General features: G+C 36.8%; 1 protein-coding gene across 1 annotated transcript in view; it reads right to left on the bottom strand.

Annotated features, from left to right (window-relative positions):
* The window catches only part of KCNH7 (potassium voltage-gated channel subfamily H member 7), a 453648-nt gene that overhangs the window by 119738 nt on the left and 311232 nt on the right, over positions 1-22678 (bottom strand). Inside the window, exons 4-5 of the mRNA XM_060016676.1 lie at positions 8272-8700; positions 3664-3684 (exon numbers count right to left, since the gene is read on the bottom strand). Coding sequence (XP_059872659.1) covers positions 3664-3684; positions 8272-8700 — 450 coding nt within the window. The remainder of the gene's footprint in view (positions 1-3663; positions 3685-8271; positions 8701-22678) is intronic.

Genomic DNA, 22678 nt, shown 5'->3' with positions numbered 1-22678 from the left:
CAGTGTTCATTAATTGGATTTTATAAAAGATCACTGTCAATAAGCATAAGGTAACCAGTTTAACATTAAAAAATATATAAGAATTAGTCACCAAATTATTTATACTCAATATCCATATTGTTTGTTTCAGTGCATAACATATACTTTATAGAAGAAAACTGTCATGACTGAAGATCAATGTGCAAATTCTTATAAGATCACAAATACTTGGTATGGCCAATGCAGCATATGAGATACAAGTTGTATCAGATCTGTTGATTTCCTTTGTGTGTCTGATAGGTTTTGTAGCTAGAGAAATCTTGGGGGTAGTTTTGTTTCTGACTCATATGCCAGATTCACAGACAAGTTGGAAACTGAACATATCATTGTCAGTGGGATACAGAGTTACTTGGGATAATGAAGAGGTGGATGCAATAGAAGGGTAAAATTATTTTAATGACTGACTTACTAATAAGGGTAAGTGGGGTTAATTTTTATGATGACTTGGAAGGCAGAATAAACAGAAAAACCACTAGGATTAAGTTTGCCTCCCACATGTTAGAGAAATTGTTTAAAAAGTGATGCACACACTCACACATACATATAAATAGCATATGCAATTTATCTGAATTAACTTTTTCACTCTTTGATAATGGGCTACAATTTTGGAACTCTGAAGTCTTATTTTAAAGAGTCAGAGTGCTAAGGGAATTATTAAAGGAAAACAAAATTGATCTTAAGAAAGGAGGTAAAATGGAAATTGTTCCATTTTAGCAGAAAAGCTTGAGTACCAATTTGCTGTTTTTATACTGTGATGTTACATCAAGAATAGAAGTAACCGGCTAGTATCTCTGTCCACTCAGGATAGATGAAGGGGAAAACAATTACATTTCAGCAAGAAGGATTTGAGTTAGCTCTTTGTATAATAGGCAGTAAAATAGATTTTCCAAGAAAGTTAAAGAATGGAATCCTCTAGAGATAAAGATGCTTCTACCACCTGTGCAAGAGATTTAGCCAATACTCTTGCCTGAGGGGAATAAACTGCAGTAGATGATATTAAAGACCTTCCAAGCGCATTTCTAAATCATTTATTTTATTTTGTTAAAGAAATTATTTTTGGTTGAGTTAGATATTGAAAAAACTGTAATTATGTATTTGCATACAAAGAAGTGTAGAAATTTGTTTATTATTATTATTATTGTGTTACGCAGGCCTCTCACTGTTGTGAGAGGACGCGCAGGCTCAGCGGCCATGGCCCACGGGCCCAGCCGCTCCGCGGCATGTGGGATCCTCCCGGACTGGGGCACGAACCCGTGTCCCCTGCATCGGCAGGCGGACTCTCAACCACTGCGCCACCAGGGAAGCCCCTGTTTTTTATTTTTTAAAATTTTTATTTAAATGTGGTTTAGTAACAAGGTCAAAAAATTTAAAAAGCACACTAATTCATTGTTCTATATCTAATTAGCATATTAACTGCTCTGTGAAAATCTCAAAGAGCCAGACACTTAAATATTTTTTAAAGTTTTCAAAATCAGAGCCTGAACACATAATAAGGACATTGGAGGGCGCATTTACATTAAATTTTTATTAAATTGCACATGTTTTATCTAATTTAGGAGTTTAACTTTATAAATATTAGTATGTGAAAACTTTCTGCAATGGGTTAGAATTTCCTAATTCCAAATTCTGACTTTTATGATTCATTTTTATTCAAGGACTATTGCTATTAAAAAATGGAGGATTATGCCCATCGACAGACGAATGGATAGAGAAGATGTAGTATATATGTACAATGGAATATATTACTCAGCCATAAAAAGGAAGAAAATTGGGTCATTTGTAGAGACGTGGATGGACCTAGAGACTGTCAAACAGAGTGAAGTAAGTCAGAAAGAGAAAAACAAATATCGTATATTAACGCATATATGTGGAATCTAGAAAAATGGTACAGATGAACCGGTGTGCAAGGCAGAAATAGAGACACAGATGTAGAGAACAAACGTATGGACGACAAGGGGGGAAAGTGGCAGGGGGCGGGTGGTGGTGGTGGGATGAGTTGGGAGATTGGGATTGACATGTATACACTAATATGTATAAAACAGATAACTAATAAGAACCTGCTGTTTAAAAATAAATAAAATCCAAAAAAAAAAAGAAAAAATGGAGGATTGAGGAAAAAAGGGTTGGAGATTAAATGGATTAGTTTGCAAGAAAAAAATGAAATTAATGTAGTTTGAAAGACAGCTATGTGAACTACTAGTTTGGAAGATTAGCAAGCTCAATTTTCTATTTATTGAGAAAAATTAGATTTATTTCTCACTGCATTTAAAGATCACTGGAAAATTAATGTCTAATAATTTATTGCTAATTGTTAAATGCTAAAGCCAGTCATATTTCACACAGACCAGTTGTCAAGAGCTGTCTGTATTCTGTTTCTTGAGGTTATGTTCTGAATTATATCAATTCAAATCACTACCCACAGCTGACACTAATTTGCTCCCTTTTAGAAATCTGAGTGGACAGGCCAAGGATAGAATAATCATGTGTATGAAATTCCATCCTGCAATTGGAGGTCCTCTGCATAGACCCTTTTTGAAGGGCTTACAAAATAAAGTTAGGCTGGGGAGAAGCTGCCACGATTTCTCTTATTTTCAAATTACCCTGCGCTGCTGACCAGAAAAGATCTTTAGCTTCTAGTGGTCTTAATTCATAATCATCACCAGCTCTGAGTTAGTTAGGGAAGCACTTGAGAAATCAATATACAAAACTTCACAGTGATCGGAGCAGCAGTGACATACAGAAGAGGCCAAAACAGTGAATTCTAAGTAATGATGGTTACTGGTGGAGACGTGTCCATGCAACACACATGCACAAATGAGTCATTGTCATCATATGCACACCGACAGCAGCATGCGTAGCCTATGTTAAAGGACTAAGCTCCAAAAGTTTTCAACTGGATGAAAATATAATATGTTATATTTTGTGATTATTTGCATCTACTATAATAGAGTAGAAAAACTGAAGTGAATTTCCAATTTTTAGTCAAATCCAGATTTATCCAGAGGTATTGCCCAGTTAAACATTACCCTACAGTAGCTGTAGGTCATGCTAGTGATTTCAGACTTATATAGGACACAGTTAAAATGACTGAAATGTAATATAGAAAAATAGAAAATGACTATCATGCATATACAGTTTACTACTACAGTAAGCTTAAAACCATACCCCCTGCCATCCAGGAACGTGAAACTAGTTTTAAGGAAACAAAAGAGGAACAAGTGAAGTGATGCTGTCATGTAGCACTTTGCTTATTTTATTTATTCTTGTACTCAAAAAGGCTTTTTTCTTTTTGGCTGAAATAGGCTTATGTGCCTCTTTTATACCGGAATATATTTAGCTTAATATTTGCTTCTTTCCAAATTATTCAAATATTTAGGAAGTCTTCAATGTCAACCTAGGCTTATACTTCTTGCAGGAAAAAGGAGTTCATAGTCATATTGGTGGCACAGCTGAGAAAGTAACAATGTCTCCAGCAAAATCAAGCCATGATGTCTCCACCAGGCACCTGGGCTCACTAAGGGCAGCATGATGTTGCATTGAACACGGCATACAGCAGGCAAGTTAACATGCCGAGTAAAGGGGCAATCTAAGCATCAGATGATGAAATTTGAGTTCATACATTACCTTTAACATTGCGACCATTGTCTGTTTTGAGCACATAAGGAAAAAAAGAGAGAAATATAAAAAGAAGACTAAAATTATGTTATATGCACTGAATAACTTCTGTAACAACAGTCAGAGAAAACAGGATGTAAAGATTGAAAATTTATCTTTGAAATTAACATTTTGTACTATTCAACCAACTAAGATGCATATGCTAAAAATATCTGCCATCATAAGCATCTGTGTTCAAATATGTGAAACATTTATCTCACTTAATTTAAATGGATTCCAAGATCCAGATTTGGAGAAAGCCATACCCACATGCCTGCAATTGTGACAAAAACTTTCAAACTTGTCAGAAGTCAATTTTAGTGTTACTTCAGCCATCACTTACAAAGAAAAACTACACAGCATTTTGCATGTTAAGTAACGTTTTTCATATTTAACCTAGTGTGTTAATAGAAAAATGCTTCTAAGACAATGGTTTACTTTAACAAACCAACTTGCATTATTAATCACAATTTTATGAACCGTTCTTCCCACAAGTGTTCTTCAATGTACATTTTGAAAATACCAAATAGCACTCAAAGAGCCATTCTTAGGCAAAAGTAATTATAAGAAATCAGTGAAAGATTTGACTATTTAAAGGTAATGTGAGCTTTAAAAATTTATGTTGTCCACAATGCACTCAGTGTAATACCTAGAAAATTTAGGAAATTTGTTTATATTATAATGGATTTGTTGTCAAATCTCAGAATGGAGTGTTTGCAGATTCATTCTGAGATTAGCATTCTGACTCTTTGTTGCATATATGCTACTAAAAAAATATTCATTACTAGTTTTGAAACAAACAAGCTTAATGTAAATGAAGTCATGTTAAAATCATTTAAATATATCCAAAATTTGAAAAATCTGTCCCACATTTGTTGACATTTATGCTAATGCTGTTCATATTTAAAATCTTGGGATATATAATAATTGTTTCAAATCTTACAACTGAAGCAATTTCAATAATGCAGTATATTGAATTGCTAGCATAGACACGACCTCACATAGAGATGCACAAATAAAGTTGTGACCTTACATGTCAATGCTCTGCTCTCTTTGAGGGACCATAACAAACAAATAGCGTTAATGGAAGAGACCTCGATTACATAGAATTAATTATCTCCATCAGAAGCTAGGCCAACAATCATTAGTAAAGTAATAACTGCTTGCAAGCAAGTAGTTAAATATTATAATTCTATTCATCAACCTGGAAATTACATATAAAGAGTTGCAGTTTCCAAAAAACCAAATGCCCCAAAGTTACATTATATAGTTAATGCTGCTTTGACATTCTGAGGCAGGGCATGTGGTCTGTGTGCTGGTGCTAGCTGAGATCTGCTTGTTGACACTGTAAGTGCAGAAATTGACACTGTATGTGCAGAAATTAGAGTAAGCACTAAGAGTGCTTGACACTGTAAGTGCAGAAATTACACTGTAAGTGCTGACATTAGAGTAAGCAGTAAGAGTCTTGTAGCAGTTTGACAGAGTAATTTTACGTCTGTTCAATTTAATAATACAACAATTGGTGTTTATATTTTGTATGTCTATTTTTTAAAATTTCATTTTCTTGTAGTGCAATTTTACTGTATTTACAAATATGTTGGTATGTGATGGATAAGAAAAAAATACTCTGGTCCTTCACCACAAATGATTTGAGAACTATGGTTCTAAGGTATTTGATAATATAGATTAAATGAAAAGATAATGTAAAATATTATGCACTGATATATTTGCAAATTACTTAAAGTTCCATAAAGACAGCCTATAGAGGAGGGAATTTTTCTTCTTGAGTGAAGAGACAACAATCTGAATTCAAAATCTGGTGCATGTGGGATTTAACCTATTAAAGAGCTACATGAATTCATAAAATTAAAATCAGGTTTAAAAGTTTTCCATCTTGCCTTATCAGTGGCTCAGTTTCTAAAGTCTATTAATTTATAAAGCTTTAGGACTTATAGGTTCGCCTATGCTAATCAATGACTTTGTAGCTAAAATTGAAGTACAAAATACCCTCTGAATTTATCTGTTGGTAGTCAGACATTGACATCAGCGTCTGCAAGCAAGTGATACAGTTTTTTGAAAATAACATAGCTTGGGTGGGAGAAGAAAATTGAGGATGATCTCAACACTGAGTGTCCCTGAATAGGACCTGTACCGAGAAGCCCAAAACATTAACACATCCTCTTCCATAATTGTATCAGTAACTGTGTGCTAAATGGAGACCATATAAAATTGAAAACAATAAAGTTAAATCATGAAATCTCATCTAACCTACTCAGCACCACTGTCAAAACACAGGCTAAAAGTCTGTACCATGCACTGAATACGTATCATTTAATATTGTTTCTGAACGTTATTACACTGTAACTCAGGTTCTAGGCAATAAGGCCAATCTCTGAAAAGTCAGTATGCTTCCTAAAGATGACTACACAAATTGGACTAACAAACAAAAATATATGCTGGTCATTTGAATTATCATATTGGATTTACTGTTGTTCAGCCATAGGATCCATTGCTCAAAGATCAAATTTCAGAGATTTCATTTAGTCAGGAGAGAGTGAGCATGCTGTGACTAGATGCTGTAGAGCCTGACACAATGATCCAGTGTGGAAATTGTCCTTGATTTTATTTTCCTTTTCCCTTTGACTTTCTTTGGACTAGAGATTAAAGTGGATTTGCTAATTGCTCTTGTACCACATCAAATCTATCTCACAGAAAACTGTTCTTTTTGTTTCTTTGACATTGATTTGTCTCTCTTTGAAGTTTTTCCTGCCAACTCATTTTCTTTCACCTCTTCTGCCTTCTCTACTTCACTGCACCCTTTAAATAAAGATCCCCACATGATTCAATCCTAAAACTGGTTTAAATTTCAGAGTACTACGGAACAGATAACTCATTATTTCCTGATGGTGTAGTTCTGGAACATAATTCATGAGCACGATCCTCTCAATGTCACACCAAGGCTTATTGAGTTCCTTCCATGAAACAGGCAACTGTGCTGGAGACCAAGGCCATGGAGCCAACTATGCCAGAACTCCTGTGCTAGAGAAGCTATCAGCGACATCATTATTTGTTTGTATATCTAATAGGAATGCAAGACATATAATGTGGAATAAATGTAGAATGTAAGAAATGCTATAATATATGTAAACACTGCCTTGCACACTCAGGTGTGAAACCATTTAATTCTTCGGGTTTGGAAAGGAGAAACGGGTCCTTATGGCTATGAGTAGTAGTGTGAGGAGGGACAAAGTGAGGAAGAGTATTCCCAGCAGAACAAAGAAATGAAGCACAAAAATGCATGATATATTTTTGGGAAAGGCAATTATTTTTGTGCAGGTTTAGAATTGAGTATATAGTAGGGGAGGAAATCTTGCAGGGGCTAGAAATGAGGCTTGAAAACTAACTGTGGAGAGTTGGAAAATTGTCTAGTACCCTACACTAAGAAGCCCCGTGATCAGATATATGTTTTAAAAAGAAAACTAGTGGCAGCATGGATGACGATGGGATCTCGAAGGAATAAATACCACAGAAAGGACAATGGGCCTCTCAAGAACCCAAATCTGTAGAAAAGTGAGATTAATGTATGCATGCAATGGGTACCCTGAATCTGGACCTCCCCAGAGAAGATTCAATGACTCAACAGACCCTTGCAGCAAAGTTTCATAGAGCAGGAGCAAAGGAAGAAAAGCTTTGCATGGATAGATTGTGGATTCTGGAGACCAGTCCTGGGTTTGAGGGCCAGCTCTGACATTCTATAACCTTGGACCAATTTTTTATTTAACATATCTAAGCCTTAGTTTCCTCATCTATAAAATGGGCTTAATAATAGATCCTAACTCATAGGGTTGTTGTTATGAGAATTATAAGAGAATCAATGTGTGTCAAGCACTTACATTGCCTCACGCATGTAAATATCCAACAAATGTTATCCATCATCATGTTAATGATGGATTGCTTTTAGCATTGCCTTTTAAGCATCCCTACTTTCACTACTGGCTAGTACATGAATGTGACCTTGAAGCAGGCAGAGAGAAATAAATGAATTTTGACTTTGCACGTCAAGTTGTTTTTGGTTGAGCCCCTTCCCCCTACCTATCCTTTCCCTGCTCCCAATTAGTGTATAGATTTCTGATCACTCAGTATATCACATTTCATACACCTCTTCCTTTAGAGAGAGTTGGTCGATAAAATAGTCCTGTGACAGCACACTACTCTTTTTTGCCCAGGTCTTGACTATTTACTAAATGTAGCACAATTAATTATGCTTGAGATGATAGTGTCATCACCTAAACAGGTCTTATATTAAGCATTAGTTAATTAACACTCCATAAAGTAAGCAGATAATAGTCATCATTCTATCTCAGAAAAGGATGAAGAAGCCGGGAGAAACCAAATTATTCACTAGGGCTCAAAGAGGAAATCAGTAACAACTCTGAATGTAGAACTCATATTTTTAATAGACTCTACTCACATTTCTTCTCCAAAGGTATAAAGATTAATGTCAAAATTAAACACAATAAGAAATACCTTTCTTTACCCCGTAACATATGTTTCCATATTTTAAAAATACAAACATACCTTCACTGGCATGTCGGTCTCTAAATATGTTCTTGGGGTGGACACTGAATCCTTCTATATCCTGAACCGATGAAGCCCTCCGTATACTACAAATGCTTTCCTTTGATCTGGAATGAGTCAGCTGGGAGCTTGACTGCAGCATGTCGGGATAGAGTCGGTCCCATTGCCTTTTGGGAGAGGAATGGTCAAGAGGTCCGGATATATTCACCAAGGGGGAACATTTGCTGGGCTGTATCAAGGCTTTTGTATCATCTGCTTCCGAGGGGCTGCAGCTTTCTTTAGTAGGAGACTTAAAGTGCTTCATGGCTACGGAATCATCGCTGTGCTTAGATGAATCGATCACTACCACATCGGGATCTTCTTGTGGTAAAGACTGCTTTCTGTAAGTGAGAACTCTCAGACCAGGGAACTTGAACCCAAAAAGTTTCCCTACAAATACAAACAGGAAAGAACACTGTTACAAGACAAAGGATATAGCGCCTAAAACAAACAAATGAACCTTGTTGACTCATATTTAAATACTGTGTAAAAAATTATTAATACTTAAGTCATTTTACAGTCAGAATGAGGTATATTGTAGAAAACTTCTCTGGGACCAATGTGAATTATCATATAAGTTGTAAGAAAATAGTGAAATAATTTTACCATGTTTCTGATGGTTAGATATACTCCAGCTAAATAAAATCATTATTTGGATGACGCAAGGTTTTTTTTTAATAAACTGAAAAAAAAATCACTATCCATCCATTTTTTTAAAGGGAAACTGAAGGTTGGAGCACAGTTTAGAAAGGAATGGATACTTTGTATAAAAGGGCCAGCTACAGGAAAGATTATATTATATTATATTGTATTATATTATGTTGGAGTGGAGGTAGAGGGGGATGTAATTGCATTGGAAGTGGAGGAAAGGGAATGGGGGGGGGTAAGGCATTGGCCTGACATACCTAGAAGGTTTGTATTGGATAATATTGCTAGTCAAGTATGGATGGGAAAAGTGGGGTCAATTACATATGTCCTCATTCTGTTTGGGATTCTTTTTTTTTTTGGGATTCTTGAAAAGCTTTTGGTTTCAGAGAGAGATGTACACATAAGAATTTCTTTCTCCTGATTATTTTTTGTTCCAGTGTCAAAGAATATGGCATGGAATGTTAAACATATCTCAGGTTGATGCTTAGAAGTGCAACTAAATATAAACATTAAAAGGTAGATATTAAAAATGAAAATATTAGCTAATAAATTTACTGGTAGTAAAAAATGCAAATTAAGACAAGATAATATCATTTTCCACTCTTCAATTTAGCAGTAAATGAAGAAAAGAAACATAACATCTGGTGCTGGCAAAGAAAGCTGACGAGCATTCTGACGCTTTGCTGGTAGAAATACAAATCGTTACAAATTCTTTGGAAAGTCATCCTACGATATCTATTAAAGTGAAAAATACACTTTTCACTTGACTCAGCAATCTCATCTATAGGATATTACTGTACAAAGGCACAAAAACTAGATACAATCTTTTTTTTTTTTGCAGTATGCGGGCCTCTCACTGTTGTGGCCTCCCCCGTTGCGGAGCACAGGCTCCAGACGCGCAGGCTCAGCGGCCATGGCTCACGGACTTAGTTGCTCCGCGGCATGTGGGATCTTCCCGGACCGGGGCACGAACTCGTATCCCCTGCATCGGCAGGTGGACTCTCAACCACTGCGCCACCAGGGAAGCCCTAGATACAATCTTAATATCCACTAGAAGGAGAATAGTTGAATAAATGTGGCATTTTTATACTTTGGAATCTTATGATGTTCTTTAAAAAACAATAATATGTTTTGATTAGGTTATTCAAATACAGTTTTATGTGAAAAGGCAAGTTTCAGCTTAATGTGCTTATAGTGATATTATTTCATTAAAAATAATAAAACCTTATATTTGCCCATATAAGTTGCATGGCAGTAGAGAAAGATGTGGAAGAACATATTCCACAGTTTTAATGTCGACTGGCTCAGTATAATGTATGCATTCCTCTTTATATATCTTTATTGTTTGTTTCATTGAGCATGCATTCTTTTATAAATTAAAAAAAATAAAAAGGTAAAACTTCTACCCCTAGAAGAAATGAAAAGATAAGAGAAAGCATTCAAAAACTACTGCATAATTCAAAGCTTTTCTAAGTATTGTCTACAAGAAAATGCCAATTCTAATTTTTGTTTCTGTTCTACAGTAGCCTAGGTCCACATCGCCCCATGGCTTTACAATCACATGTTGCCCTTCGAGTCAGTCAGCCGGTGTATCTGGGCTACAATATTATCTACCTCCTTATATTCTTTAAATGTCATAGGCACCATTATCTTTAATATATTTACTATGAACTTTTTCTCAATGCATTGAGGATTGTTTTAAAACATGGAAGAACACTCTCAAAACTTATGAAATTTTCTGCATTATATTTGAGTATACTCTTCCAGCAGATGGTCTTATCTACACACATATTTTCAATTCCATCTTTAGCCCAAAGACTCATAAATCTGTAACTCAAGCCTAGACTTATTCTCTTAGCTCCAAACCTGCATTTTTTTAAATGCCAAACATTATTCTTTTTTTTAAGACAACAAGAGTTTATTTATTTTTTTAACATCTTCATTGGAGTATAATTGCCCCACAATGGCGTGTTAGCCCCTGCCCCACAACAAAATGAATCAGCCACATATAATACACATGTTCCCACATCTCCTCCTTCCTGCACCTCCCTCCTTCCCACCCTCCCCATCCCACCCCTCCAGGCCGTCACAAAGCACGGAGCTGACCTCCCCGTGCTATGTGGCTGCCTCCCACCAGCCATCTACCTTACGTTTGCCAGTGTATATATGTCCATGCCTCTCTCTCGCTTTGTCACAGCTTACCCTCCCCCCTCCCCATATCCTCAAGTCCATTCTCTAGTAGGTCTGTGTCTTTATTCCTGTCTTACCCCTAGGTTCTTCATGATATTTTTTTTTCTTAAATTCCATATATATGTGTTAGCATACGGTATTTGTCTTTTTCTTTCTGACTTACTTCACTCTGTATGACAGACTCTAGGTCTATCCACCTCATTACAAATAGCTCAATTTCGTTTCTTTTTATGGCTGAGTAATATTCCATTGTATATATGTGCCACATATTCTTTATCCATTAATCCGATGATGGACACTTAGGTTGTTTCCATCTCCGGGCTATTATAAATAGAGCTGCAGTGAACATTTTGGTGGCTTCATCAACATCTTCTCTTAGAAGTCTTAAAGACACCTCAAAATCCTGTAGCAAATCCGATCTCATAATCTACCCCTCAAAGCCCAGCCCTTTTTTTCAGTGAATGGCATCACAGTCCCTCTAGTTGTATAAGCCTGAGACTTGCTGGCTATTCTAGTAGTTACTCTTCTCTCTCACCTTCATCCCCTGAATCCAATTAACCCACTAGTTGTGTTCATTTCACCTCCTGAATATCTTTTTAGTGTTTTCACTTCTCTTATCTCCACTGCTCTCACTTTCTGGAGATAAGAAATCACAGTTCACCTGATTTCTTGCGATAAGATGCTAATCATTTTCCACATTTGAATCATATTGTCTGTCCTTTAAAAAATACTAACTTCTGATCACGTTAGCTATTATTTAACCTTTTATTACTCCCAGTAACTTCCTGCTTTGGGCATGAAGATATCACTAGCCCCACTATCTGCAGCTTAATTTTTCCTCGTGGCTCTCTAGAATCCAGCCATATGAACTTTTTTTTTGCGGTACGCGGGCCTCTCACTGTTGTGGCCTCTCCCATTGCAGAGCACAGGCTCCAGACGCGCAGGCTCAGCGGCCATGGCTCACGGGCCCAGCCGCTCCACGGCATGTGGGATCTTCCCTGACTGGGGCACGAACCCGTATCCCCTGCATCGGCAGGCGGACTCTCAACCACTGCGCCACCAGGGACGCCCCCATATGAACTTTTTAATTCCTCCAGAGGCCTGTGCTTCTTACAGATTCAGGGCTTCCTTGTGTTTGATAATTTTTACTCTTCCTACTTAGTACATCCTTTAGGGTTTTTTTGTTTTGTTTTGTTTTACGGAAATCTGTTGCATTTCTTTTTTAAAAAATTTTTACTTTATATTGGAGTATAGTAGATTAATAACGTTGTGTTCGTTTCAGGTGTACAGCAGAGTGATTCAGTTATACGTACTCTATAAGAACATCCTTTAGGTTTTAGCTCCAAAGTCATTTCCCATGGGAAGCTTTTCCTTCCCTCTGAACTAGATTAGCATTCCCTTCATAATTTTCAGAACAGCTCATAGTTATACACTTGTTGACTTTCTGATTAACATTTCTCTCCCCTAGTGGACTGTAGGAAGAGCCCCTATTTTGCTCACCAAATCCCAGTTCTAACAGAATGTCTGAGCACTGTAAATGAATTTCCAGTAGCAGATTCTAAACTGATAATATCCTTCAATTTTGACTGTGGAAAAACTAATATTTAATTGCTCTGACCAACTTAACCAGAGAATCTTAGTCTCCTGGGATTGTGTTTACTCATATTTACCAAAAATGATTAATTGAGTAGAACCCAGTAGCTGGTGGAAATGGTAAACTTTATACCATGCCCTATATACTTGATACAACACAGTTAATTTTCACCTTTTTCCCGAGGTTATTAATTGTTACCATTCTGATTCTAGAGCACACACAAAAGTGTTTTCAAACTCCTCAACATCTAGTGAATTTTATGTAAAATACCTATTACAGAAAATTTTAGAATTAAGCAGGCTAAGTTCTTACTCTAAGCTTTCATTTGTGTGCTAGTAGTTAACAGTGGTAAATATAATTGAAATAGAATTTATTGTTCTGATAAAAGACATGACACAGTGCACAAACTCCAAGTACGTTCAGCATTAAACTCTGGATTAATTAGTAGATGAGAGTAACCACTGTGTGCACATACAATTAAATAATGGTGCATCACAGTATCTATTTTGCAAGCATTCTTACATAATTCTACTAACAACTTTTATATGCTCAAGTAAATTGCCAAGTTAAAAATCAGTGAACCGCATCAAAGTCATTTGATTAGTTTTTAATGCACTAGGAATTGAGTTATAAAGCAGTTTACAAATAATTCTGCAAGCTTATTACAATTCACTGAGGTCAATGCCTACTCTTATTCATTTTTCATCAGTTATTACCCTCCTCCTTTAAAAATAATTCACTGCCTTTCTTAAATTAATGACTGCACAAGGCATTTAGTTTGCTCCTACAGTTTAGTCATATCCAAGGTGGTACAGATGGTCTTTTCTGCATCACTAGGTTAATACGACCATGTTATACTGCATTACAGATTTAGTTGTCGAACCGCAGTTCATCCGGAAAGAATACACATTGAGAATTTTGCTCAACGTTAGCACTTTCAGGCATGAAGTATAAAACTTAGATGAGTATAATCCTGTTATGATTCTTAACATTAAAAAAGACCCTTGTAAGTTGTCTCCATATTTTAGTATATTTGCTTTCTAACTTGAATAACTAAAAGAGATTCTACTTAGCCTATTAGCTACTAAAATGTTCAATAAATCTGAAATAATAACAACAGAATCAGGGGTGCTTTGCACATTTTTTAACACATTCCCCAAAATAATTATAAGTGTTGATAAACTACTTACATAAAAGCATAGTTTTGTTTAAATGCACCATTTTTCACTTGAGAGAAGTGAAACTTATAATGAACTTATAATTAACTACCACTACAATGTCTTTCTCAGGACATGTCACTTCTGTGAAGCTGCTGAAAATAAATTTGGAAGCTGCATCTTCATACATGCTGTGTTACATTTAACTAAGAGCTTTTTACATCTCAACCAAGAAGGCACAAAGATATTCGCAGTGTCTTTCTCTTTAGAAAGCCTGTAATTATGACTTCAATCTATATATGAATAAATGTTAAATACTTGGCCCAAGGTCAAATAGGAAATCAAGGCAAAATCAAAATAAAACAGCAATTTCCTTGATTTAATTTCAGTTTTACCCCAAACTTGGTGTTTTCTTGGTCCTTAAATATCCACAAGAGAATCTAATGAGAATCCTAACTCTCTCCTCTAAATAATGCAGATAAATGCATACACACTTTTTTTTTATGATCTCAGAGGTCGAATAACAAAATCTTTCTCCTCCAACCAAAAACCCCTCCTAGGGAATCCTCCCCTAGGATTCCCTAGGATTAGTTGACTCTTAATATTCCTTCCAGTTTTGAGTTTCTTTGCATGTATATTTATACTAATCACAGTTCACAAAAAATTATAATGATCACAACTACATTTCTACCCTTATGTCCTGTGGGAATGGGACTTTAGAAAATGGTTTTACCAACTTTTCTAAATTAAGAAAACCTCATCAATCTGAATTATTTCTCTGTCTTTCTCTGTCTCTGTCTCTGTCTCTCTCCCTCTCTCTTTCTCTCCTCTGGGAGCTGATTCTTATCTCCTAGAGTTTGGAAGAAAACTATTATGCTAATCTTGACATGAAACAATTTTCTAACTTAAGAATATACCTAGGGATAGTAGAAACAGTAATATTTTTTGCAGAAAACCAACTATATCTGAAAAGTTCTCCATATATTCCCAATCACTTAATTTCCTCACAATTACAAATTCCCAATCATTCCCTTGGTTTAATTTCTCATCATTTCTACAAACTCTTAGAACTTTGACTACTTAATAATTTTACTACTAAAATCCAGTTAAAGATAAATTAGAAGCATCTTACTCTTGCTTGGTTCTGCTTAGCTGAATTATAAACTGAAAAGCAGAGAAAAATTTTAGTTCCAGCAGTCATTCAAATCAGAGAATAGAGTGGGGTAAGGAGAGGACATATGTGCGTGTATTTGGGTGGGGGGAAGTTGTGAAGGCTATGAGCAGAGATATTTCCCCTCACAAAGGATTAGGGGTGCTGGAAGGTATCTTGATTGGATCCCTGAAAACAGACTGTGCAAAAGGGTTTTGGGGAAGTGTTTTCAGGAGATATGCCTATAAGGAAAAGAGGAAGGAAGGATTGATAAGAGCAAGTAAAACTGATATGAAAATGTAGCTAAAGCTTCAGTCAGTTCTCCTGGGAGCTGTGGAGCTGGGGTAGCCCTTCAGAGTTATGCCAAAATGAAGTTAGTGTATCTGGTTTTTATCTCCCTGTTGCAGCCAGTCACTGGCTACAGCTACCCCATGGGAAGGGCCATGACCTTGGGTAAGGCAGTTCCTCGCCTTTGACTACAGCTTCCAATGAGGGGTGGAGCTGTGTCCTGAAGTGGCCAATTTCCAGCAGCTGTCCCCCCCCCCTCCCACAGGAAGGTGTCTGAGGCACAGTGCCTATGGTACAGATGGGGAAGGATAGCCAGTTTGGGGTCTGAAAAAAAATTATGATCTGAATAAGTCTACTATCAGCTACTATCAGGCAAAATAAGAATTCATGAATTAACATCAATGTACCTTTCTATAATCAGGGTATTCACAAGTCTGACATTTAAATTGGAAGCCTTAAAATCACTGTGGGACTTTTCTCCAACCAAATAGCTCTGGATGTGCAGAGAAATAAAACTTTAATCTCTGAGTCAGAGAGAGCAGCAGATCAAATTTCATTGGAGAAACAGGGAAGATAATTGACATATCTGACTTTTCTCTTTAGGAAGAAATTTCCACAGAGGCACCCAGCAAGGAGATGTCTTTCTTACTAATGTGTTAGGAGTATATGATGATGCCCATGGGCTGCTAGAGCAACCCGTAATATTGTCAAAGAAGGCAGTACTTAGCTGTTAGACTGGGGAAAAAATATAATTCAGTGTGAACTCAGTACTGACCTGGCTAACCTGATTAGTGGGTGACACATGGGGCAGTGCAGACAGTGCAGTCCTGGTGTTAGTGACAACAAAAGGTCACCAGGGAGTCCATCGACCTGGTAAACCTGCAGCTAAATTTGGGACCCTTTAAAGGAGCAGATGTGGTCAGTAAGGCCTTGAAAGACTAAGACTCCTTGGACATTTCCTAGGGCGAGAGATACCAAAGGAAAAGCAACATCTTACAATAAAGCAGTAAGTATAAGACCAAATAGGAATCTTGAAGCCATGTGAGTCCTGATCCAGTAGTGCAGGACACATGTGTGGAGATCAGGAGAAGTCACTGCTGTAGCAGGAGTGAGAGTAATCATAGGAGCTGTAGCAGCAGCAGAGATCTTCTGGAACAGGTTCACAAATGTTGATGATATCTGAGAGACACCAACCTAGCTGGGTCATCATGAGAGCAAAGAAGCAGAAAACACAGGTTTAGAATAAGGGAGATAGGGCAGAAAATAGGACAGGCTGGTGGACTGCTTTTGCCACCCAAGGTTAAAATCTGTCCACGAGGAGGCACTGGAAATTAAAGCAAACACATCGGTATTATATATACCTAATTAGTTTCCATTTCTATGTGATAACAGCTTAATAAATCAATGTATGATTTACCATACTGCTATTTTGCTTCTGTTTTATAGAATTCTTTCTTTTCCAAATGCCAAGTTAAGGAGTCCACTCATGTTGTGTGAAAGTAGTAACACCTTTTACCTAGATTGACCCAAGATGGCCATGTAGTCATTACGTTGACAGGGACTCTTTCGATGGAGTGTTCCAAACACAAATGGTACAGAAGCCAGTTACCCACATGCTGTAAGAATAGGGACTGTCCCTGATTTGGGTGTTGCTAGGTAACAAATTCTTCCAAATGGTATGCACACCGGGTCTCTGATGTGGACATGCTGATTGAGGCCATCATTAACATTCATTGCTAACGAAAGGATAAAGTATATTTTTTCAACTGTGAGTAGTTTTCTTGATCTTAGAAATACGTATTTTGCTCACATCCTAGGGAGGAAACGGTATAAAGTTGACTGCAACTTATGACTGAACTTTTCTCGGATTTCTTTTAGCAACCATGTCACGGTTCCTTTTTCTACAGCAAATTTAATCATTAAAAAGAGGAAACTTCCAAACACATGATAATAGTAAACATTAGTTATGTTGTAAAACCTTTAATTAAATTCATCTGAATAATAGATTGTTTCTATAGTAATGCTTGCTGAGTGGGAAACTCTGTATTACTACCGTAGCTCTTCATCTTTAAAGAATGACTTTCAGCTCCAATGGAGAATAGCAAAAACATTGTGAATGCCCTTTTATAAACCAGCTACACAGAAAATTTCTTTGTTCCTTAGCTTGAGGTCTGAACACTGAAATACAAATTTGAAGGAGCAAGGTAGCTATACAGGCAAATATATTTTTTATGTGTCAATTATTCAAAATATTGAGTCCAAAGCATATGAATGCATTTTTAATGGCTTAAATTAGCTAGATAGTTGCCTAAATGACCAACTGTATTTTTGTGTATAGACTTTGCTTCAGTTGAAGCTTTTAGAGTAATTCAAACTTTTATTTTAGTAAGCATAAAGATAAAAATTCTCTTCTGATTTGGAGAGTATAATTTTAATCATTTCAAAGATAATGGAATCTCCTTTATAATACCTTAATGAAATGAAATGAAAAAGTACACTTTTGAAAATAACTGTGAGAATAAGATGCTATAGAAATTTAACTTTATTTTACTATATTTTTACTTTTAGCTTCACTTAAAATTTATCTTTATGGTTTTATCTAACCATTAAGTAACTTAGACTAGTAGTTCTCAAACTTCAATGTGGATCAGAATGACCTGAAGGGCTTGTCAAAACACAGGTTGCTGAATTTCTGTGGTTTTTTTTTTTTGCGGTACGCGAGCCTCTCACTGTTGTGGCCTCTCCCGTTGCGGAGCACAGGCTCCGGACGCGCAGGCTCAGCGGCCATGGCTCACGGGCCCAGCCGCTCCACGGCATGTGGGATCTTCCCGGACCGGGGCACGAATCCGTGTCCCCCGCGTCGGCAGGTGGACTCTTAACCACTGCACCACCAGGGAAGCCCTGAATTCCTGTGTTTCTGAATCAGTTGTTCTGGTGTAAGGCCCAAGGACTTGCACTTCAGACACGCTACAAGATGATGCTGACGGTCTTACTCTTGGAGAATCACTGACTAATATGCATTCAGTAGGGAAAAAACCCTTAATTACTCAATATAACAATAACATTCATAAATTTATACATTCTACAAGTGTGTATTGGGTACTCACTATTTGCCAGATATTGGGGATACGGAAGAAAACACAACAGCCCTCCTATGAACTGGAGCTTAAGTGTTCCTGGCTACTTTAAACAAGGTAGGCTTCCTTAGTTTTCCACAGCTCTCACCTCTCTTGCTCTCTATTTTTATTCCTGGCCTTATTTAGTCATTTATGTTTCTTGTCTACTAGGCAAACGGATGTGCCAGTGCCGTAGTAGAGACACGTATGAGGTATCATCATGTCACAGGGTTAAGAACAGGAAAATCTATCTGGGTGAATTAGGAACTCCCCACAGGTAAAGGGTCCTTTGGAGAAGGTATGCTGGAGAAAGGAAGGCAGTCTAGTAGAGAGGGCACTATGCTATAAAAACAAGGTGGTATAAAATGTATGTGGTTTCAAAAAACCACCACTGAAATATGGGGTATGACGGCGATGGCTTGGGGGGCGCTGTGATGGGAGATGAGGCTACGGAGGTATCTGAGGCCACAACGTGTGTCTTTTGCTTAATGCACAGGGTTTCGGAGTTTTCTAATCTTAGGCAATAGAGAACCATTATAAAGAATATAAACAGTGGAGTATTATGATCTGATGCACAGTAGTGGGACATGTGATCCTGAGGAAAAGAAGCTGAAAGCAGAGATACCAATTTTGAGATCACCGCAGCAGATGTGTTGAGGGCCTGAGTAGGTAATTACAGTGGGCTGTATGAGAGAGATATTCAGGAGGTGTGCTTAAGAGAATTTGATCACTCTTCAGTTGGGAAAAGAGAGGATTAGAGAGAAAGAGAAGTTTAGCATGATGCCCAGGTTTCTGGCTTGGGTGGCTGGGATGATGGATGACACCATTCACAACGTATGAAGAGCAAGAGTTTTTGACGGAATAGAGTAGATGGTAATTGGGACGGAAAGGCAAGTCTTAGCTTGAAAATGCTAAATTTCCAGAAGTGCTAAAATCTTCCAGAAAAAGATGTCCAGTGGGCAGTTGGATATATGAAGTTATAAGTAATTGGAAAAGTCTAGAGACAGGTGTGGTCTGGAGATACTGATTTGAAAGGGAGCCTTTATCCTGTAGGTCACAGATAAGTTTGCCCAGCAGGGTGTACAGAGAAGATGACTAAGAAGAGAAGAATACTAAGAGCAGCTTCTGGGGGATAAACAGTGTTTAAGAGTTTCTTGTTTAAGAGGAACAAGAAAATGGTACTAAAATAGCTGTCACAGAGATCAAAAGAAGCAAAGGAGCATGGTGTCATGAAACATAAAAGAACCGAGAGAAGGGAATCGAATTTAGCACAGTACCTTCAACCTAGAGGATAACATTGAGAGCACAACGTAGAAAGCTCATTACAGTGGGCAGAGGAAGAAAGGAAATAAGGGAGACGATGAGTAGGTGTGGAAAATCCAAATGCCTGTAAGAAGAGTCAGGGGACAAAAGTAAAGAAAGCCAAGTATGAACAGCAACAAGGAGAGTTGAGGACTGTGGCAAACTGGGGAGTACATACTAAAGGTGCGGTCAGTATTCTCTTCCAGCTTATTGCAAATGTGTGGCCACATACTCATCTTTTTCCAAAATAAGCTAGATATGTTGTTTTGGCTGTGCCGTGCGACTGCAGGATCTTAGTTTCCCAACCCGGGATCGAACCCGGGCTCACGGCAGTGAAAGTCCAGAGTCCTAACCACTGGATGGCCAGGGAATTCCCCAGACATCGTAATTTTAGGTGTAATCTTCCAATTTTTAAATGTTGGCAACACATTTAACTAATTGAAACTCTGAGAAAATATTATTTGATGTAAACAGAATGTATCTATTGAAGTATAGGCTATTCTCAGCAGCATGAGCAAAAGGGAAAGCGCCGGTAGAAAACATAGCTGACAGAGGGGCATTGGAAAGGACAGATTTGGAAGGAATGGCAGAGGGAATGGGTTTCAAGTGGAGATGTGGACCCCAGTTAAGATTTGCCTCCAGGGGTTGAGATATATTTGTTGAGGGTGGGCTGATTAAGGGACTTCTTGCCCAAGCCCTCCCCTTGCTCGGAGGTGTGGAAGGGGAGGTGATTTGTCTGACATAGGAGGTGGATTTGACATGAGAGTCACGACGAGCCTGGTGAAGTTCTGAAATACTTGCTAAGGGAAAGAGATGAAAAGTACCTAAAAAATTAGGATCTCATGTATAATTTTGACTTGTAGTGTAATCATTTATAAATTAATAAATGATAAAATTCAGTATTTTTCTGTGACTAAAAAGACTTAACTTGGGCCTGCTTTCTTGTTGGGATATGTTTCAAGTTTAGTAAAATGAGAAAATTTCATGGATTTTTTTGACCGTGATGGAAACAGTAAATTAAGTAGACTTAAACAAAAACCTATTTTAAAATGATAAGAGGAGTGAATGTTATTAGTTAAAATTTATTTGGGGATATGAGCTTAAGGTCAACATTTATAGTGGCTCAACTGACTCTTTGGTTTTCAGACAGGATAAGAATATAGAATGCATTAATTTTCTGTTGGTTGTATATTGTTAAATCAGGATTTTTTTGTTTAATTCAGGTTCCCCCCAATCCCCTTAAAGAAATTTTTAACAAATGAAAACGTGTATGTGTGTCTGTGTTAACCAGATTGGCGATCCTAGATTTCTGCTATAAAATAGAAGAAATATAAGACTTAAATATATTTGTAAGTAATGTAAAATAAAACTTTAAAATATTTTATTTAAAATAATGAAAACAAAAGCCTCACACTTGACAATTAACTTTGAAATTAATAGTGTAAGCAAGGACACATAATTTGGTTATCTTTCATGTTGTGCAAATATTTCATAGAAACAGATATTAGAGCAGAAAAAAAGAGAACACATCTTCCCATTGCTCTTAGTTCCTTTAGATGTGGCCCCCTTTTAGTTGGTAGTAAAAGTAGAATTTTCTCTTCTACTCAGTATCATTTCCACTTTTCAGATTGCAGAGTTTAAACCATCAGTGAGAAAATGTTTAATTATATCTTTTATTTGGTATTTATATTTATTATGTAGTAATTAATCAACTCCGTTGTGCAGTATATATCAATTTGATAGACCTATCAGAATAATACTCTCTCCTGTACTTGCTTCATTCCAGGGGACTTAAGACATCTATTTGTGGCTGGTCCTGTATCTTCGACAGAGATTAAGTTTGTGAAAAATGAGTTCTTCCCAGAGAAAGTTGCTCACTTTTGCTGTGCTGTGTTCCTGACCCAGAAACTAGATATTTGTACTGAGAATTGATCCACCTTTTTATTCAATACAAGTCTCTAGGTTTCCAGAATTTACTCAGCCAATTGATCATAGTGCCTTTTCATGATGCATCTTTTCTATTGTGTACTTAGCCTTTTCTATTACTTAATATTCTCAATTTAATACTTCATTTCTTTTTCGTCTAAGTTTCTTATAGCTCCTTCACATTTTTTCCCTTATTTTGTTTACATTTCAGGAGAGGCAGTTGAATATATAGAAACCCACATCATCTCAAACAAACAGTAGCCTCTCCCCATTACTTTCACTTAAATTCCAACACAAGGGCATGCCTACCCCGCAGACACACACACACTTACACACTCCTTATTTAGATAAGAAATTAAACTTTTTGAAAGTTGAGATGTTTCTGCAAAAAAGGGTGTATCAAAATTTGATTTGCTTTTATTTCCTTATTGAGTTATTTGTTTTAGAGGCTACCGATGGAGCAACAATGTTTGAAATCAACATGTTATTTCACACAGGTAATAAAATTATACTTTAAGAAAAAAAAGGAGTTTTCCAAAGATCAGAAATGATACAAAGTAGAAACTGGATAGTATCAGAAGCTACCAAATATAATTTGTCTCTCTTTAACTTTTCTGCTTGATTTAACAATCAACTCCTCAAAAACTGACACCAAGAGAAATTTAAAGCATATAATGACAGGAGGTATAATCGAAACCAATATAATGGTTGTAAATAATAGGTCTTTGTAATGCTCTGGAAACAATTTTATCTGCATATTTGTACTCTCTCCAAGATTCCCTATATGAGTGACAGCTGCAGTGTAGGGAAACCATTCATGTTCACATAATAAGAAACAAACTACTGAATTTGCTATATGACTTGCACAAGAGATGCCATTTTAATCCTAGTATAAAGTTGCATAGATTATGTATGATACCTGGGAGGCTACTGTATAGATAGTCTTCCATTCAAGATATCAAAGTTTCAAGTCTCCATTTGTATTTCAGTTTGAAAT

The sequence above is a fragment of the Delphinus delphis genome, chromosome 7, assembly GCF_949987515.2.
Source record: "Delphinus delphis chromosome 7, mDelDel1.2, whole genome shotgun sequence".
NCBI classification, from domain to species: Eukaryota; Metazoa; Chordata; class Mammalia; order Artiodactyla; family Delphinidae; genus Delphinus; species Delphinus delphis.
Note: the sequence above shows the minus strand (reverse complement) of the source record. Positions and strands in the feature narration are given on the sequence as shown.